This window comes from Eumetopias jubatus, unplaced genomic scaffold (genome assembly GCF_037043125.1).
Source record: "Eumetopias jubatus isolate StellerSeaLion01/CBP00866 unplaced genomic scaffold, mEumJub1_p1.0 scaffold_16, whole genome shotgun sequence".
In the NCBI taxonomy this organism is placed as follows: domain Eukaryota; kingdom Metazoa; phylum Chordata; class Mammalia; order Carnivora; family Otariidae; genus Eumetopias; species Eumetopias jubatus.
Window position 1 is genome coordinate 55,965,861 of NW_028274822.1, and position 19,720 is coordinate 55,985,580.

Below are 19,720 nucleotides of genomic sequence, written 5' to 3' on the forward strand. Positions count from 1 at the left end.
GAGCCTGCTTCTCCCTCTCCCTCTACCTGCTGCTCCCCCTACTTGTGCTCTCTCTCTGTCAAATAAGTAAGTAAAATCTTAAAAAAAAAAAAAAGTCTCTTATGCTTTATCTCCCTCTCTGGTTTCATCTTGTTTCATTTTTCCCTCCCTCCCCTATGATCCTCTGTCTTGTTTCTCAAATTCCTCATATCAGTGAGATCATATGATAATTGTTTTTTTTCTGATTGACTATTTCGCTTGACATAATACCCTCTAGTTCCAACCACACTGTTGCAAATGGCAAGATTTCGGGGTTTTTTGATGGCTGCATAATATTCCATTGTATATATGTACCACATCTTCTTTATACATTCATCTGTTGATGGACATCTAGGCTCTTTCCACAGTTTGGCTATTGTGGACATTGCTGCTATAAACATTGGGGTGCATGTGCCCCTTTGGATCCCTGCATTTGTATCCTTGTGGTAAATACCCAATAGTGCAATTACTGGGTTGTAGGGTAGCTCTATTTTCAATTTTTTTTTTAAAGATTTTATTTATTTATTTGACAGAGAGAGACACAGTGAGAGAGGGAACACAAGCAGGAGGAGTGGGAGAGGGAGAAGCGAAGCAGGCTTCCCGCGGAGCAGGGAGCCCGATGCGGGGCTTGATCCCAAGACCCTGGGACCATGACCCGAGCCGAAGGCAGACGCCTAACGACTGAGCCACCCAGGCGCCCCTATTTTCAATTTTTTGAGGCACCTCCATATTGTTTTCCAGAGTGGCTGCACCAGCTTGCAATCCCACCAACAGTGTAGGAGGGTTCCCCTTTCTCCGCATCCCCGCCAACATCTGTCGTTTCCTGACTTGTTAATTTTAGCCATTCTGACGGGTGTGAGGTGGTATCTCATGGAGGTTTTGATTTGGATTTCCCTGATGCCGAGTGATGTTGAGTACTTTTTCATGTGTCTGTTGGCCATTTGGATGTCTTCTTTGCAGAAATGAAAACTGACAGACTTTTTATAAATTATCTTTTTCTTTTCAAATTTTTATTGAATTTCTAGTTAGTTAACATACAGTGAAATGTTGGTTTCAGGAGTAGAATTCAGTGATTCATCACTTACATACAATACCCAGTGCCCATCATGACAAGAACCTTCCTTAATACCCATTACCCACCTAGCCTATTCCTCACTCACTTCCCTCCATCACCCCTTAGTTTGTTCTCTATCTTTAGGAGTCTTTTATGGTTTGTTTCCCTCTCTCTTTTTTCTTTTTGTTTCCCCCCCTCCCATATGTTCATCTGTGTTGTTTCTTAAATTCCACATATGAGTGAAATCATAGGGTATTTGTTTTTCTTTGACTAACTTATTTCACTAAGCTAATACACTCTAGCTCCATCCATATCATTGAGAATGGCAAGATTTCATTACCACATCTGCTTTATCCATTCATCAGTCGACGGACATTTGGGTTCTTTCCACAGTTTGGCTATTGTTGATAACACTGCTATGAACATTGCAGTGTACACTTCATTGTACCCCTTTAAATCTGTATTTTTGTATCTCTGGAGTAAATACCCAGTAGTGCAATTGCTGGGTCATAAGGTAGCTCTATTTTTAACTTTTTGAGGAGCCTCTGTACTATTTTTCAGAGTGGCTGTACCAGTTTGCATTCCCACCAAAAATGTAGGAGGGTTCCCCTTTCTCCACATCCTCGCCCACATTTGTTGTTTCCTGTGCTGTTAATTTTAGCTATTCTGATAGGTGTAAGGTGGTATCTCATCATGGTTTTGATTTGTATTTCCCTGATGATGAGTGATGTTGAGCATCTTTTCATGTGTCTGTTAGCCATCTGGATGTCTTCTTTGGAAAAGTGTCCATTCATGTCTTCTGCCCCAAATTGACAGATTATTTATTATTTATAATAATTATTATTATTTAGAGGTGGGGGGAAGAGGGGCAGAGGGAGAGAATCCCAAGCAGGCTCCACGCCCAGTGCAGAGCCCTGCACGGGGCTTGATCTCACGACCCTGAGATCATGACCTGAGTCGAAATCAAGAGTTTGATGCTTAACCGACTGAGCCACCAAGTACCCCTGACAGACTTTTAAAGAAAAAAGGAACTGAAGAAAATTATTGAAAGTGAGTTTACCAAGTTCTCTGTGTTATTTTTCTTTAGTCTTAACATGTCTATATATTATGTACATAATTCTTAGCTTTAAGTCATTTATATAATAGATGTAACTTTCTGGAATCATCCCAAATTAAAATTCATTGTTTTGAAAGTACCAGTCAATGCAATTAGATAAGAGAAAAATATATGGTGTCAATACTTCAACTGAGGAAACAAATTATTACTATCTTCAGACTATGTAATTATTTGTGTAGAAAATGCAAAATAATCAATTGAGGGAAATTCTATTAGCGATAGATGATAATTCAGTTAGGTGGACTCGTTTTAAAATTAATACCCACATTCAGTAGCATTTCAATAAACAGTATTTACCTATAAAATAGAATGAGGTAAGTTATCTCATTTATAATAGCATAAAAAGGGACACTAGGTATAAACTTAATAACAAATGTGTAAGACATACATATTAAAAAAAAACTGTATACTTTCTTGAAGGACATTAAAAAATTGAACAAGTGAAAAGATATGTCATATTCTTGAATAAAAAGATTCAAGAAGGTAAACACATCAGTTTACTGTAAATTAATCCATAAATTCAATGTAATCCTCATCAAAATACCAACAGTAATTTTTATAGCTTGTCAACGTAGTATTAAAGTTCTCTGGAAACACAAAACTTGTGAAAATGATGTAGATTCCTGTATATGCCCAACAATTTGGGGGAAGATACACAAAAAGCTATTTATAACGTTTACCTCTAGATAGCAAAAATGAGGGGTGAGGAATGAAGTCAGAGACTTAGATTTTATTTTATAAATATGAATTTAATTTTTTTCAGTAGGTGCACATATTACCTTATGGTGAAAACCGTAGTTGTCATTTTAAAAGAATATTTCCCATTACATAGAGTAGTGATTGCTAACCCTCAGTGCTCATTAGAATCACAAGGTAAACTCTAATAAAACACCAGTGCTCAGACTTCACCTCCAGATTTGAATTCAGTTGGTCTGGGGTAGGGCCCAGGCATTGGTATTTTTTAAAAAGCTTCCAGAAGTTATTATGTTCAGCCAGGGCTGAGAACCAATGATGTTGAGTATTCTATGGCAGTGCTTTTCAGACTTCTGGTTACAACCCATTGGGCATGAAATCAATTTTAATGGGTTAGGACCAGCATTAAAAAAAATACAATTGAACAGAAATGTGTGTGAGAGAGAGTGTGTGTGTGTGTGTGTATAGACTAATTTGTGATCTAAGGTATTTCTCTTTATGTGGGATGTAATCAAAAAAATCAGAAAGCCCCCACTTTACCTGATTCCAACATCTCAGACCTTCTGAAATGCTTTATCAGAATTTGTGTGAACTATGAAAGGCTTTTTATAGTTTAAAAATTATACTGTAATGCTGACTTTTGTTTGTGTATGTGGTCATTCAATCATTCATTCATTATAATTCAAAGATCGAAATGACGTAGGTAAATGCTCGTGCTTATAGGCTGAGCATAGTGTCTGACCTAAGTAGATGCTCAGTAAATGTATGATGAATGAAAGAATGAATGGATGATTAAATTATTAGGTAATTCTTTCCCTGATTTTCCCTAGAATTGTTTTTATAAACTAGTTTTTCTTCTTCCTTTCCACCACCAGGCTCCTGATTAAGTAATTACCCTAGGTGGAATAAAGCAAGAATTGTTTATTCTTGGATGGATATCCCAAGGTCAACATAACAACATTTCCCTTTGCTGACGTACTTATCCAAGTGAGGACTATGCTTAGTTTGGATTAGGCCACACTGATTCTGGTCACATCCATGTTATCACAGATCACGTTTACCTGGGTCTCTTCCCATGACCTAAGATACTCATGAAAGAACCGGAAAGAATGTGGCTGATACGGGTTGTTTTCATTGGAAGCAAGTTATGTCACTGACATTTCCCAGATTAAAAGTAAAGTCTTCAGAAAAAAATTAAATTCAATACACAATCAACTTTATGTAGCTGAATAATTTTTTGAGATACCAGAATCTTAGCCCTAGAGTAAGGTGTTGCAGGAAATACAAGGAAGTCTTGGAGTTGCTTAAATCATACGATGCTAATTGTAAGTGAGGGAGAAATTCAGATTGGGAAGAAAGAAAATGAAATGGGCCCAACAGAAAAGTCTTCAGATAACTAGATACGTGGGACATCAAACATAGGAAGTGCAATAGAAGTACCCAGGTAACACCCTTAAGCCTGAACGCTGGATTCTAATTTGCCTAACGCCTCTTCATCAGATGCTTGTTTTGTGTAACATTTTACAAACCATTAACAAAGTAACAGTCCCTGGGAATTCTCTTCAGGACAGCGGGCCCACCATGTTCCTTCCAGAAAGGTGTCATGTGGCCTCATGACTCTGGTTTTCTGGGCTATCTCTACCTCATGTACCACAGATCACACTTTCTCAAGACTTGACAGGGACGGAGAGTGAGTATATCTCTGGCATCATTAACTTTTTGCAGAGACAAGACATAGGTCAGAGTGACAACAACTGGCTTCTAAAGGTCCATTTCAGGGATGATGGGAGGGATCTCTAATGAAGCAAAGGACTGTGAATGTATGTGGAGGTGGAGATGGAGATTAGGAAAAAAAAAACAAAATTAATAGAGGTAAAACCTGAAAATTTCAGAGTTAAATACTATGGAAATAGGTGAAAACAAGGGAGATTTAGTCTGGAAAAGAGAAGGCTATAGGCTGACTTCATTAGGGTCTTCAAAAATATACAAAAGATGATTTTGTAGGAATAGGAGATACCAGAATGTTTACATCTTTTTTTGAAAGATGTTATTTATTTATTTGACAGAGAGAGGGAACACAAGCAGGGGGAGCAGGAGAGGGAGAAGCATCTCTCTGCTGAGCAGGGAGCCCGATGCAGGGCTTGATGCCAGGACCCTGAGATCATGACCTGAGCCGAAGGCAGACGCTTCATTGACTGAGCCACCCAGGCGCCCCCAGAATGTTTACATCTTAAGCTGAAGTTTGAATAACTGAAGCTAGATCTGAAAAGGTACATCTTTTTTTTCTTGTTTCTTCAACAAATACCTATTGAGTGTCTCTTATACACCATCCAGTTGTTAAATATTAAATTCCATTTGCCCCATGTGCGTAAGGCTCTGTGCTCGCACTGAGCATGGTAGAAAATTCCCTAAGACATAATCTTTCTCTTCAAGGGGATACGATGAAGGAGTCCCTGTAGGAGATTGTAAAACTGTTTTTTTTTTTTTTAAAGATTTTATTTATTTGAGAGAGAGAGAATGAGAGACAGAGAGCACGAGAGGGAAGAGGGTCAGAGGGAGAAGCAGACTCCCTGCTGAGCAGGGAGCCCGATGTGGGACTCGATCCCGGGACTCCAGGATCATGACCTGAGCCGAAGGCAGTCGCTTAACCAACTGAGCCACCCAGGTGCCCCTGTAAAACTGTTTTTACTAGAGTTTTTTGGAAATGGAATAATGAAGATGATAATCACGTGACCCAACCATTCATAAATAGAACCATGTTCTATTTATGTCCTTTTCAGACCCTCATCAAGGTCCAGAAAGCTATGACATTGCTTCTAAGGATAAGTGTGTGTAATTATCTATTGTCCACAGAGAAAAGGGAAATGAGGGCAAAATGGATTCATGGGAATAAATCCTTTGCCCCAGCTTAATGCCGGTACAAAAAAATGGAGTCCACAACCTCGAGTTTAAGGTTTTTAAATCAGTGAGTTCTTTATTTCTTTATTGTTTACTTCTGAGGGCAGAAAGAATATTCCAACTGTCTGCACAGAATATAGATTGAATTGTGAAATGAGTTTCTGTCCGCCCAAGTCTGCTGAACATGATCACGAGCTACAAATGACTTTTCAAGCCACCCATGTGCAAAATTCAGTCTTTTCCCCAACAGTTCACAAAGAGTAGCCTGCTCCAAGTTCGTATCTTAACAAACTGTTAGAGACTTTTCAGTTTAAGAGAACTTGCCTAGAGATGATTGATAGACAGATGTTGGCTAGCTAGCTAGCTAATCACTTTTCCAAAAATTGTACATCCTTACAGGCTAATCAATTTTCAAATGAACATGCATCAAACTGATTAATTTGAAAAACCTGCCCTGTGGAGACATCGAAGACAGTTGTAAAGCGGGACCCATTCTAGGTACTTAGTGTTGACTCACAGAAAGTGTCAAGTCTTTCCACCTTTTGATCAGATACCTTTCATCAATTTGTTGTCCCTTGTAGTTCAGTATTCTTGTGAATCACATTATTAATTGTAGCTACCCTACTGGAAGGCTTGAAAATTATTAGTGGGATAATTTTTTCAGGTGACAGGATTACCAAGCATAGCAATGTGAAAAAAGATTCATATTTAAAATTCTTATGTATGCATAATAAATATTAGAACACTACTGAGCTAAAATTAATGAGTCTGTATTTAAAGCACAGCAGTATTTAAAATTACCCGCCTGATGACAATTTTCACTTAATCACATTATAAGTGTCTCTGATTACTTCTTGTTAATTGCTACGTAGAATCTGGGGGGGAGGGGAAATGGTCCAGAAATTTCCAGGTAATGGATTACTTAATTGCTAACATCAGACTGGTACTCAAAATAATATTCACACTCTTAAGCCAGCCAGTTAGCAATATGGACTGAGAGACACCTGTGTGTGGAGAATTGTTCTAGGTCCCGTGGCGTGATATGAGAACATCTCTGCAGTTTACAATGGCAGAGCAAGAACAAAGGTTTAGAAAGAATTGAACAACACCTGGGTCTGCACGGGTATGTGTCGTGTGAATCGCATCCCTAAATACGGGGGGATTTTGCCCCATCATACCACCTGAATGTGTTGTCGATAAGATCTGTGTCCCAGCAAGATCATATTTCTTTTTTTTTAAAGATTTATTTATTTATTTGAGAGAAAGAGAGAGAGAGAGAGAGCACATGAGAGGGGGGAGGGTCAGAGGGAGAAGTAGACTCCCCACGGAGCAGGGAGCCCGACGCGGGACTCGATCCCGGGACTCCAGGATCATGACCTGAGCCGAAGGCAGTCGCTCAACCGACTGAGCCACCCAGGCGCCCGATCACATTTCTATTACACCAGATCCGAGACTTTTCTCCCTCGATCCCTTCCTATTCATCGGCATAGTTTTATGCTTATGGTTTATTGTCTGTCTCTACCCCCCTTGAATTTAAGGTCCACAAAGCAGAGATTTTTATTTATTTGTCCACAGATGCATTCCAAATGCCAGTAGAGCCTCGGACATAGTGGGCTCTCAATAAATATTTGTTGAATGGGTGAATTTAATAATTTCCACAATGGACAAGAATGAGCACATCTGTTCAGGTGAATTTGCTGATTCATTAGAAGAAAGTTTTTGAATCAATATGGAGGTATATCTCTGATATTGTTTCTTCTCTCAGATTTAACTTTTCAGGCCCAAAGGCACTGGGGTAAATCTCTGTGAAGGAAGGGCAGGTTTCCAAAATAATACTAACAACAGCATATGAAAAGCAAATCTATTCTTAAAAAAATAAATAAAAAGAGGGAGGGAAATAGTAGGCTGGTTGTTCTGGAGGATAACTTTGCAAATTGGTTGAAAAATAAAAGAAAAAAATTCAATCACCAAAAGCAAGTAACCCGTCAGAGTGAGTTTTCCTTTAATAAACTAATTTTTGGTTTGACTCTTTCTGTTGGAGAGGCCAGGCCAAATGAAATTCGAATTGCTTCTTGAAAAAAAAACAAGAAACAATACAAAACAAATTCTCCACTGCCCCCTGAAGCAAACTGTCAGAGCAGATCCTAACCCCAAATCATGGAACAGCGTCTAGACAAACAGCCACCTCCATGCAAGCATATGCCACACACACTCTACCCATTCACAACTAGCTGCCGAAGCAACTCGGCTCTTTGGGAAGAGATCCTGCAAACACACTTTGTATTTATTTATTCTTTTAAATGCAACTGACTTAATACTAGCCAGTAGTTCTTGAAATTTTTTTTCCTTCTAAAAGACTTCTGAGGTCCCAGGACTTCACAGTAAAATACAGGCTCCTGCACTTCTAAACAGTCCCCAGGAGTATTTAATACAATTGCTATCAGTCGTAGTTCAACAACTGTGAAAAATCCCTGGTGAGAACATCTGGGTTTAACCTGGGATTCCTTAGCATTTTGTGTTCTTCCTGCATCAGTTTGCCTGGATGTCTAGATTCCTCCATCAAAAGGAACACAATCTAATTTCAAATTGAAGCCCAGGGGCAAATGATGGGTGTTGTCTTATAGACAACACCTGACACAACGAGTCTGATCCCATGAGATAGCACCATTTGGAGAAAAACTCAGTATTTCAAACTGAAGTCCCGTTTCTCCCACCTTTTGCTTTTCATTTTCTTTTTAATGGTGGTTCTTACTTTTTTTTTTTTTTTTACCTGCAACCCTTTCCCCTTTTCTCCATCTCAGAATCATTCTCATGGCCACTCTCATCAAACAGTGATTGGGATGTTGCAGCTTTGCCTCTCAGTGCCCTGGGGTCTCCAAGGGACATGCCCCAGTGCAATGTGCCCGTGGTCCTCTGCTGACATCACTCAAGAGCTGAGTCTTCACTGCGGCGCTGCGGGCCCTCAGGACTCATCTGCACATCCCAGCCCTGGCATGCGGGCATCGGGCTCTGGCACTCGGCAGTGGCAGCTGGGCTGTGTTTTAACCCATCCTCTGCCTGAAAGGGATCTCTGGTGCAAAGCCTGGGGAGCAGGTGATCTCACTGAGAAATCAAGTTGCGATCGGCAATTCAGCAGAGCACTCAGTCAGCAAGTCCGCTTGTGTAACTCTGGAGTGTTAGCGGCTCGGTTCGGGCTGTCTTCACAGCTGCATCTTCAGGACTGCGGCTGTCCCAGGCTCCTGCTGCAGATACACACCGGAGGGCGGGGAGGGACGGAGACCGGGCCAGAATAGAGCCAGAGTATATTTTTGAAGGGAGAGTTTTTAGGAATATGTTATTCATTAATATATTTCTTCATAAGAATATGTAAGGATTCTGAATATTCAAGAGTCTATTAACAAATATTTTTTCATGAATATATTTATAAGGAGAATCAGTTTTTAAGAACTTACAAGAAAAAATATTAATGAGGAATGTATTCTTGAATATTAAGAATATACTCATAGGAACACTTCATATTCAAAGAATGTATTTTTCAGCTCCGAGAGTTGCAGAGACAAAGGGAAATATTCTTTAAAATGATATGAAACAAAATGTAATGCAGGGGAAACTCAGTATTTCAAAAGGAATGAGTAACTGTGGCAAGTTGGTCATTTGCTGGGTGGTTAAGAAATGTTTTTGGATCAGGCACAGGAGTCAGGATTCAAGCTGGCCCTCACTCCAAAGCCCGAGTACTTGCCCCCACACTTCCCTGCCTCCAACCCTCACTCAACAGAAGGACAGACAAAGAAAATTCCACCAAGAAATGCCAGGGATGTTCAAGTCGGCCCTCAGCAAGAGTAAGAGGTCACAGCTCAGAGCCAGGGTGACCAGGAACCACTTTTGGAATCTGTTTAGGACTTGAGTTATCCAAGGTCAGGATCTAATTGTAGGCCAGGAGAGAAGAGGTATTCAGAGCTGATTAAGGAGAGATTTTTCCTGGGAGGACTGTGGGTTGTTGGAAGTAGAGAAATTTATTTTTGTGAAAAAGTATCCGAAATTAAAGGCATTCAGAGACTATGGTCTCAGAGGTCCTAAGCTCCCTGATCGTCCTTGCTAATGATCTAATTTCCAGCCCCATGATGCGTACTTATGATGTGTTGTACAAATAAATGGTCCTTTAGGGGAACTCTTTCTAATAACCCAGAAGTTTGTATTTCCTGAAGTCCTACTGGCAATTTTTTTGCTTTGTCCCTGACTCACGCATATTCTGGGTGGGAATCAGGAGAGAGGAGAATAAGGGGCTAAGGGTGGTATCTGGGGGCAGCCGAGGCCTTCAAACCATCTGGGGCATTTCTGGATGCTGCCTGACTCCTGAGGGTGGGGGGCGCCTCCTGGGAGAAAGATTTCAACTTGTAAGGTTTCCAGCCTGTCTGGAGAGCATGGGGTGAGGGGAGGGGATTGGCGGGCGTCAAGGCTGGGCATGGTAGGACGGAGATCATCCCGGGCCCCCCATGCTTCTGGGCCCCCTAACAAATAAGCACCCTGAGAAGAGCGGGCCTCTTGGGGTCCTCAGGGTTGATGCAAACTTAAGGAGTTTATGTGTGGGGATTCCTGGAAGAATGCTCGAGAAACAGATGGCTGTCACCACTCTTTTCCTGACACTTACTGACGGCCACTGTGGGGTGTCCGGCCGCTTACATGTGTTACGTGGGCTACATTCACATCCACACATCCACAAAATCTAATGTAAAAAAATTCCTCGGAGTGGGTGTTCTTTTTACAGACAAGTGATGCCTATTTAGGAAGTTACGGAGCTGGGATCTGAAGCGGAGTTTAATGGGCTTGTCTCGTTCGCGGATGCAAGGAACTCTTCCTGTGCGCGGATTAAGTGCCAGGTAAGACATCAAGTGCTGGGAGGAAGTGATGAGCAAGCCTGCCACCGTCTCTGTCCCCACAGACTGGCTAGACTTGTTGGGGGGGGAAGCACGTGGTAAGGATGACAAGTGTGGAGCCATATGGGGGGGAGGGAGGCTGCAACAGGGTCTTCCCAGGCAGGGGTAAGGGGGAGAGAACACCTCAGGCAGGGGAATCAGCGTATGCCCAGGTAAGAGGCCCACCAGGAGGGTGAGTCTGGAGGAAGAAAGAAGCTCGGTGTAGGTCCAGCACAGGAGGGGAGCACAAGGGAAGCGCTGTGACCAAGGAGGAAGGTGGGGTGAGGTGTGAAAGCCGGCAGCGTGCGGGACCAGCAGGGACCCATCAGGAGCTGACCCGCACGCCATTGTTCTCCACCTTCAGCAAGTTCGTGCTGGTAGAGAATGTCGAACACAGAAATGGGCAGAGTCGGATGTTTCAGTTTCCTGAGTTGGGTAGCCACTCTGATGATGGTACTGTTACTTGGGTAAATTTACGAGGATGGGACCATCTGAGTTGCCTTTCTAGTGTGACAAGGTGAAGGTATTGGGTGACAAGTTGGGGTGTCTGGCAGGTGGCTAGAAACCTCGATCGAGCTCTATCTGATCACACTGTCTTCTAGGAACACGGCAGTTCAGCCCTAATTTATCCTGGTGTTGTTGTTTTGTTCTAGACCTTTCTGTTGAAATGACAAGTATTAAATATACGAAACATGCATCTCAGGTCTTCCATGGAGCCTATACAATGAGCAATTGTGAGGTTCTTTTTAATTTAATAATCTCCATTTTAATTTCTCGTTATTTTTTAAATTTTTTTCAAGATAAATTCAAAAGGTTTTTTTGCACCAAATGCCACAGGAAAATGGATCAAAATAATACATGAACAAGTTTTAAGAAAAAATTCCTATACATTGACATTGATATCTATTTACCTGATAAAAAATATAAAGTCCTATCAATTTGTCTTACTGGAGCTTCAATAATAACAAATCCCAGAATTTAGGCTCCACGCTGGATACGGACCTACTTTCCAGCATGGAGCCTAACACGGGGCTGAAACTCATGACCCTGCCATCAAGACCTGAGCTGAGATCAAGAGTCGTGTTCCCTTTAACTAACTGAGCCACCCAGATGCCCCTAATTTCTGAAATTATTAACAGCTAGATCTGCTTCCCTAAGGAAACATATCCCAAGTACTCAAAGAAGGCTGACTTCTTTGCTGGCCAGTGCACACAGTGCTTTTCTTCCGTGGCTGAGAAAAAAGCCTTCAGGCTGTGGTGTGGGAATAGGTTATTACAACATATTCATTAAGGCATGGAGGTGGGGGTTTTATTTTATCTGTTTATTTTCATTTAAAATATATTAAAATTTTAACACAGCAGAAGCAGGAATTTAATTGTACATGGCAGTCTAAAAACAAAACAAAACAAAACAACCAGAAAACAAGCAGCAAACAAAACTCCACAGAAAACAAAAATTTACATGAACCAATAATATATTAAAATTCCATTTAGGTGAGGATCTAAAAAAAAAAAGAAATATACACACACCTCTTAGAGAATTGTTTTTCTCAATGACCTACAGCTTGAGAATCTCTCCAAGCTCAATCAACTGTCTTCAACAGTAAGATTCTTAATGAAGCAAATGGGTGAGGTCTGTTTCTTTTCACCCCTCATGGCCCCCCTGAAAACAAGGAATCTCCACTTCCCTGGGGGCCTGTTTAGCTCTGACTGTGGGTATAAAAGAGGGGATTGTCTTCCAAAATTGTGGGACTGACTCCTCTTAAGTGTCAGATACAGTCACACAAAACAAATAAGGTCTGACAAGAAATCAGAATTGTTCGAACAAATCATAGCCACCAAGCTCCCTACTTTAGAGACCTTCCCTTTTAATGGTGTGTCTCTTTAAAGATGTAACACGGCTCCTTATTACACCTGCTCAGAAGGAGCGCAGGGCCAGTTACTTCTCCTGAGGCCGCCTCTGAGTGGAAGCCGGGAGGGATTCGGTGCAGGTGGGTGTCTGGCCCTCGAGCCCACGCCAGTGGCAGGACAGGGTCCCCTGCGCTCCCACAGATGGCCATTGGGCACTGCCTGGGGCGGGGGGGGAGGGGCAGTCCTTGGGAGGGCCTGGCCAGCTTCTGCTACATGCCCAGGCTGACTGTTCCCCTGGTGCTCCTGGGCAAGTTCCAGGAGCCACTGGGAGGACAAACAAGAAACGCTTAATGGAACAAAAAGAATTAATGAATCGTGAAAACATGTGCTTATTATTTTTTTTTTAAAGATTCACACTTTCCTGAGTAAAGTACACAAAAATCCCACATGAAGTCTTTCTAAAGCACCAGGCCTCTATCTCTTAGACTCACTGCGCCCAGATGGCAAATCTGAGCCAAGCTCAGATGCTCTGGTGAAAACATTAACAATGTATTTGTGAATGCTGTTTTTCTAATATTTTACTGCTTGAGAGTTTTATGCTTGAAAACTGGTTAATGGTGAAGGAGAAGAACTGAAGGTGTATGTGTGGGCTTCTTTGGTCTGTTGCAACACATCAGAGCCGGAAGGACCCCGCTGAAGATCAAGATGTCCCCAAAGCACACACGGGCCTGCATCCTTGGCCCTGGATCAGTCATCGATACCCTCTACACATCAAAACCACAGCCACTTTCAAAGTCCAAATTAAATATGGATATGACCATGGGGACATACAAATCAAACTAATGTGGGCCAGTTTTATTGCTGAAAGAACAAGGTCCTGGTGCCATGGCTGTTCAGGTGGTGTGTTTATCCTCTGGCTTCTTGGCCTGAGAGAGAATCTTCTTCGGTGAGGTCCTGGGAATTCCTGAACATGAGAATAGAGTTATAAATCTTCAGTGCCGGACCCAGTTTGATCTTCATCACCTTGACGATGTCCGTTTGTGTCAGAAGCAGGAAGGCTTTGCCATCAATCTGCTGCGAGTAAATAAACACACAGTTTACCCTCTGGCAACTTCTGGGGGCCAAGCTGTGGGACGCTGAACCGTGTCGACCTGCCTGCAGACCCCTCGAACAGGGAGACACGGCACCCTCTCCCACCCAGCCCCGCCACCACCCCACTCTGTACTGTCACCCAGGACCCGGTGAAATATGAACTCGATATACAAAATTTTGTATAGTGTTATGTTTCACCTCAATAGGCGATATTTCTATTGTTATGTTTAAAAAATCTTGGCCTGAATTTGTATCACGAGCCTTAAAAAAAACCTACTTGCATCCACCAAGTAAATCTCCAGGAATTTTTCCCAAGAGAACAAGGTGCAGTGTGTCTACTCTAGTGTTATTTGAAATAGTGAAATACTGAAAACAGTCCAGCATTTCAAAAATAGCAGAAGTAAATACATTATAATATCATCTAGGTTGGGGTACGAGGCAGTCACCAAAATTCACATCTCGATGAAACAATAATTTGGCAAATTCTTCATGAATTGTTAAGCAACAAACCATGACATGATGAAATAGATCTCAGTTTTATTCTGTAAAATTAAATGTGCATGACCACATATATACATACACATAATGAAAATATTTGAAGTCTTTATACCAATGTTAAGTCAGATTTGGCCGGTGGAGTAGTGGTTTGATTTCTATTTTCTCCTTTAACCTGCATTAAATTTTTTTAATAATAAATGCCTTTATAAGCAGAAATACATAATAAATGTTTTATTTATTAACTTTTTAAAATATTTATGTATTTATTTTGGAGAGAGCATGCGAGCGGTGGGTGGGGGGAGGGAGAAAGACAAATAGACTCCCCGCTGAGCACAGAGCCCCATATGGGGCTCGATCTCATGACCCTGAAATCATGACCTGGGCAGAAATCAGGAATCGGTTGCTTAACTGACCAAGCCACCCAGGCATCCCTTATTTATTAACTTTTAAAACATAGTGGTCTGACATGTAATAGCTTTCCTGAGACTCACAGGATGCTGAGTGACCACCATGCAGGCCTTTTCCACAGCGTCTAAAATCCCCAGTCTGCTCTCCGTTTGAGTCCCAGGGACTCTGGGCATGTCCTATACCCGCCATCACCTATTTAAACAGACTGGCTCAGAAAGATTGCTGGCTGTAGAACCAAGAAGACAGAATGAAAGGGTTTTCTATGGTAACCCCCTTCCCTGAATCTAGCACTGTGATTCTAACTTCTTTGAATTAATGATACAAACTCTTCATGTCAATGACTCACTGAGGAAGTAAGGATCCCCCCACAGACACAAATTTTGAAATTTAAGTTTTAAATTAAAGTGGGAAGTTAAAGTTTAAAGTTTTAAGAAAGTCATAAAAAGCTTCTTGTGCATTTGTGATAGTGTCTGTTGAAGAATCGTCCATTTAGAGAACAAAATACCCGCAGAACTTTCCTAGGCACTGAAACACACTAACCCTGAGCTTTAAAGGCCCCTCGCACCGAGGAGAGATGAGACAAGTTAAGTGATCTGCCCACTGGGGGACCGCCGGTCATAAGAGCCAAGCTGGAGAATCTTGACCTGCAAAGACGCCTGTGGACAAGGTGGGTCTTGGGCGCTGCTTGACGCAGAGAGTGGCCTGTATGTGCGAGGCCAGGCCAACCACCCTCGAGCCGGGCTGGGCTCAGGGGAGAGCAGGTGAACGTCATGCTTCCCTGGGCAGCTGCCCAGACTACTACCTGACTGACCCTGTGCTGAGTTCCCTGGAGATGCAGGACTTGCTGGGCTCTGAGGGCGCCCAGGACGCCAAACTCCAAGAGTATTTTCCCTGAACCATGACCTCTTAGAGAGGGAGAGTGTATGCTATATGCTGGAGTCTCTAAGAGTGTAGCTTTCCTGCAGACTTCTAGAAAGATGATGATGGTTCTGGAATCACACGGAGAGGGGCTGGAATCTGCCTGCCCTTTTCCGGCTATGCCTGCAATTGTAAAGTGCTTAGCACAGGGTCCAGCACATGGCAAGCCCACGATAAGCAATAACCACCGTATCTTCACTATTACTCTATAGCTGATGCCGTCTCTTCTGCGGCCCCTAGAGCTATGGCTACTAAGTCCAAGACAAATACTGAGCAGTTTGGAACATTCCCAACCAACAGGGAGGACACAAAACTCCACAGAAGGACTTTCCGGCTTCTCGGCATTCCTCTTGAAGCAGGTACAGAGCAGGGGTACACAGGATGGTCCCACGTCACCACGGGGTAGACAAATCCCCTCTCCTCCCTGGGAGCAGGCTCCTCACAGGACCCCTCCTGCCTCCAGTGAAGCCTAAGTCATCACAGCAGAGCCTACGTGGCACCCATAAGAATTAACTGACATGTTTATTCATTCTTCCACCAACTAGCCTATTTCTTGAGCAGGCCCCTGGGCCAGGCACCACAGCATTCTGTGACAAAGCATGGCTAAGCATAAGCAAGACAAAGACAGAGGCTGACCCTGAGGTGCCCGACTGCACTGCTGGGCTCTGTCCCACACTGACCCCTCTCTCCTGCCCACCCAACTACTCTCAGTTACACTTAAGTAAATGAAAACAAAACACTTCTGGGGCCAGAAGCATGGAAGTATATATAATTTTTGCATTTCCTACCTCTTTCTTGAAGCACTTGGCATGCTCTTCGCAGCCCAGAAGAGACTGTACGAATTCAGCCACCTACAGTGTAAGATGAAAAACCTGATTTACAACACACACCTGAAATAATTTCTTGGGTTATAGTAATTCAACATTTGAGTAAAATATACTTCAAATTCCTCAAACACTTGGATTTGAAATAGTAACTGTCAAGGCACATTAGCATGTGCCAGCTCAGAAATTAGACCAGCCCCCAGTCTCTCTCCTGGCCTCTTATTGCCAGGCTGACCTACATGGGGTTACCATTACGATGGCAATGACAGCCTCCATGTGTGCAGTGCTGATATTCTGGAATCTTCTCTCGTCTGATCCTCCTGTCCACCCTGTGGAGTCAGGGAAGGCAGGAGGGAGTGGCCCGGGTGTAGCAGTCTCTACAGGGACTGTCGGAGAGAAGGACTGTCCACCTGGCCCTTTCAGCAGCCCCAAGGCCCCCTTCTGAGTCTCACCCGTACCCGGCCAGCAACAGGGACTCTAGGAACCTCTGCTGGCCGAACTCCCTCATCAGTGACAGTGAAGCTGAAGCCCCAGGAGGTTTAATGACTTACCGAAAGTCATGCATGGCTGAGAAGTGCCAAGGATGGTTTTGGAATTCAAGTTTTCAGACTCCAAACGTGGAGTTCTGGAGAATTACCCTCTTCAACTTCATTTCCCACTCTTTCCCCCTCTGCCCAGCCAGCCACACACGCCTCAAGTTCCTTTTAATTAGAGAGACCAGACAATGACCTGGCTGGATGCACAGGAAGCTATGAGTGTTCCCAACGGATGCTTTTAGGAAGCTGAGTGAACAAACATCATAAAGTGTAGACTCTCAACGACCAAAATGACAAGTGGTCTGGCCCCTTCTGGCAAGGTCTGGTATGGCTGCAGTGCAGGATGAAAGGCACGCCAGGAGGCAACAGTAACAAAACCTGGGAGATGATGTTTGTAAGAGCTATTGTCTTCGCTTTTAATTTCTGGCTCTCTGCGACTTGTGCCTAACGAATTGGGTGCACGTGAGCCTTCTCTCTCCTCTAATGGAAAAGGCCCACGGGAAGGCAGGGAGCTCAGGGCCTTGTATCAACATGTTCTACAATCCAAGAGCCCTGGGAGTCCCCCGCTCCGTGCAGGGAGAGGACAGTGGACACTGACCCACCCCACACTTGGCAGAAGAGAGCATTGCGGCCTTGGCTGATCTCCAGCTTACGGAGTGGCCAGGGACCAACACCCACAGGGCGGACCCGGGTCCTCACACCTGTACTCACACCCTTGACTCACAGCTGTATTTAATACAAAGATTTCAGAACATCTTTTTAGGGGTCATCAGCATGTTGGTGTCTGCTTTACTCACCTCAGATGCCTCAAGTATATTTTATCATGAGTCATCTACAGTCATCCTTCCAAAGTGCAGGATGATGAGAATTAAAAAAAAAAAAAATCTTCCCAAACCAGTCATCATGCTGCCACACAACGGCATCCTCGAGCCCTAGGAGTACCTGGGAGGCTTTAGCATTCTGAGCTGCTTCGCCCAAGTGCCCCATGCTGTGTTGGTTGAGTTGATATGATTCACTCTTCTTAGGTGGCTGAAAAGCACGGAGCTGAGGAAAGTGTGGGGAGGCTGCTGGTTGAATTGCAGGGACACGTAACTGGGGCGAGTGACAGCAGGGTAACACAGAGTGACTCTCACAGAGAGTTTCTAGGGCCTGGGACGCTGGGAGGGGGGTGTAGTCCCCCTGTTCCCAAGGCTGCCCTCCGGCCAGGTACGCCCAACCCCAGCTACACGTAAGGCTCCTGCTGGGTGCTGGGAGGCGGGAGCATGAGCACGTCACGTGGGAACTTCCACCGTGTTTACAGTTTGAGCAGAGGTAGGAGGATAAAGGGAAAACGGCGAGTGAGGATGGCTTACTCCTCACTCCGGTACATGCTCAAATGTGCTAAGTTCGAGAGGTTCTAGAAAAGAGGTGGAAAGGCTGTGGGCTTCTAGCATGGACAGATGGCATCTCAGACGGGAACCCGGGAAAAGCATTGTAAGGGAGGTGGAGGCTGAGACAGGCAGTGCTGGGGGGCGAATGGCGGGGGGCGAGTGGAGAAGACCTTCTCAGCACAGAGCGTCAGGGGCAAGGCCGCCAGGGGATGCACTGCACACATGGCATCGGCAGTGAGGAGTGCCGTTTGGCTAGAACTGTGGAGCAGGGGAGCCGCGGGAAAAGGCAGGGGTGAGGGGGCGGCGGTGCTCTGTCCCCGGTGTGGGTACAAGGAGCCCCGGAGGGGCGGCTCTCTCTCTTGGCCACAACTTGGAATCCCCTGGACAGCTTTACACAGGAATAATGGTGAGGCTCAGGCCACAGACACTCCGAAGTCATCAAGCTGGATCTGGCCCAAGTGTTGGGCATTCATTTTTAGATTCCCCAGGTGATTCTCACGGGCAGGTAGGGCTGAGGATCCTTGCGCAAGAGAAACCTCAAGAGCTGATCTAGCAGTGTGGGGGGGACTGGGCAGGACGTCACTGGGAGACACCTGTGGCTGTTCAGTGGGGGCCCGCGAGGGCTTGGACACTCTGCACGGGGCAGAGCATGGAGCTGGAGGCAAGAGGCCCTGCAAGGTCAAATCCCGAGATCTGCCCGCAGGCAGGAATCAAAGCAGAGGCCAGGAAAACTGCTGGAGGGCAGGTGTGTCCCCACCAGCATACTGACTAGGGGGACTGAGCATTCTTTGCAGCGGGGCCACCTTGTGTGTTGCAGGCTGTTTAGCAGCGACACTGGCCTCCATCCGCCACGTGTCATTTGCACCCCCACCCCCACGCTGTGGCAACCAAAAATGTGTCCAGATATTGCCCAGTCTTCCTGGTTCAAAGCCACTGCTCTAAAGGCACGTTTTCCTGAGATGGCTCTTTCACAGGGCAAGAGGCTGAATGTCACAGCAAGAAAATTAAAAATAAAAAAGCAGGACTAGGAATTAACAGAAGACATACATTTTGTCACAGCTCAGTCACGGCCTCCTGGGGGAAAGCCAAGCCAGCAAAAAGGATCCGGGCTCCCCACAGACAGAGGGTCTTTTTAAAATACATATTCCAGGAACTTCCATTCACAGCAAAGGTGTTGTGTGTTGCTTTGATGGTCTGCATGGGTTAAAATGTCCTTTCCTGGGCACACAGAAAAGAATCACATTCCCCCTCCTGTTAGCCAAGAAGTCACTGTCTATGTCCGAGGTAGACAGGATTCTTCAACAGGAACGATGAACTTGTCAGAGTTCATCACGGCCGAGCCAGCGGCCCCCAGCTGGCCCCGGGGAACCCCTCCCTGTGCGCCCCCCCAAGACGTGCATTTTGGGCCTCGGGTCTGAAATCCTCTGCCTCTTCCGAAAGAGATTCTGAGTCTCTTCAATCTATCCTTTTCCAAAGTCAAAAACAAGTTCCATGAAATCTACTGAGGCTGACTTTTCTGGCCAGAATTTAA

At 44.2% G+C, this 19,720-nt stretch overlaps 1 protein-coding gene across 1 annotated transcript in view; it reads right to left on the reverse strand.

The window, feature by feature from the left end:
* Nucleotides 1-13,449: 13,449 nt before the first annotated feature.
* Nucleotides 13,450-19,720, reverse strand: part of L3MBTL4 (L3MBTL histone methyl-lysine binding protein 4) — a 411,329-nt gene continuing 405,058 nt past the window's right edge. Inside the window, exons 17-18 of the mRNA XM_028123942.2 lie at nucleotides 16,248-16,310; nucleotides 13,450-13,617 (exon numbers count right to left, since the gene is read on the reverse strand). Coding sequence (XP_027979743.1) covers nucleotides 13,450-13,617; nucleotides 16,248-16,310 — 231 coding nt within the window. The remainder of the gene's footprint in view (nucleotides 13,618-16,247; nucleotides 16,311-19,720) is intronic.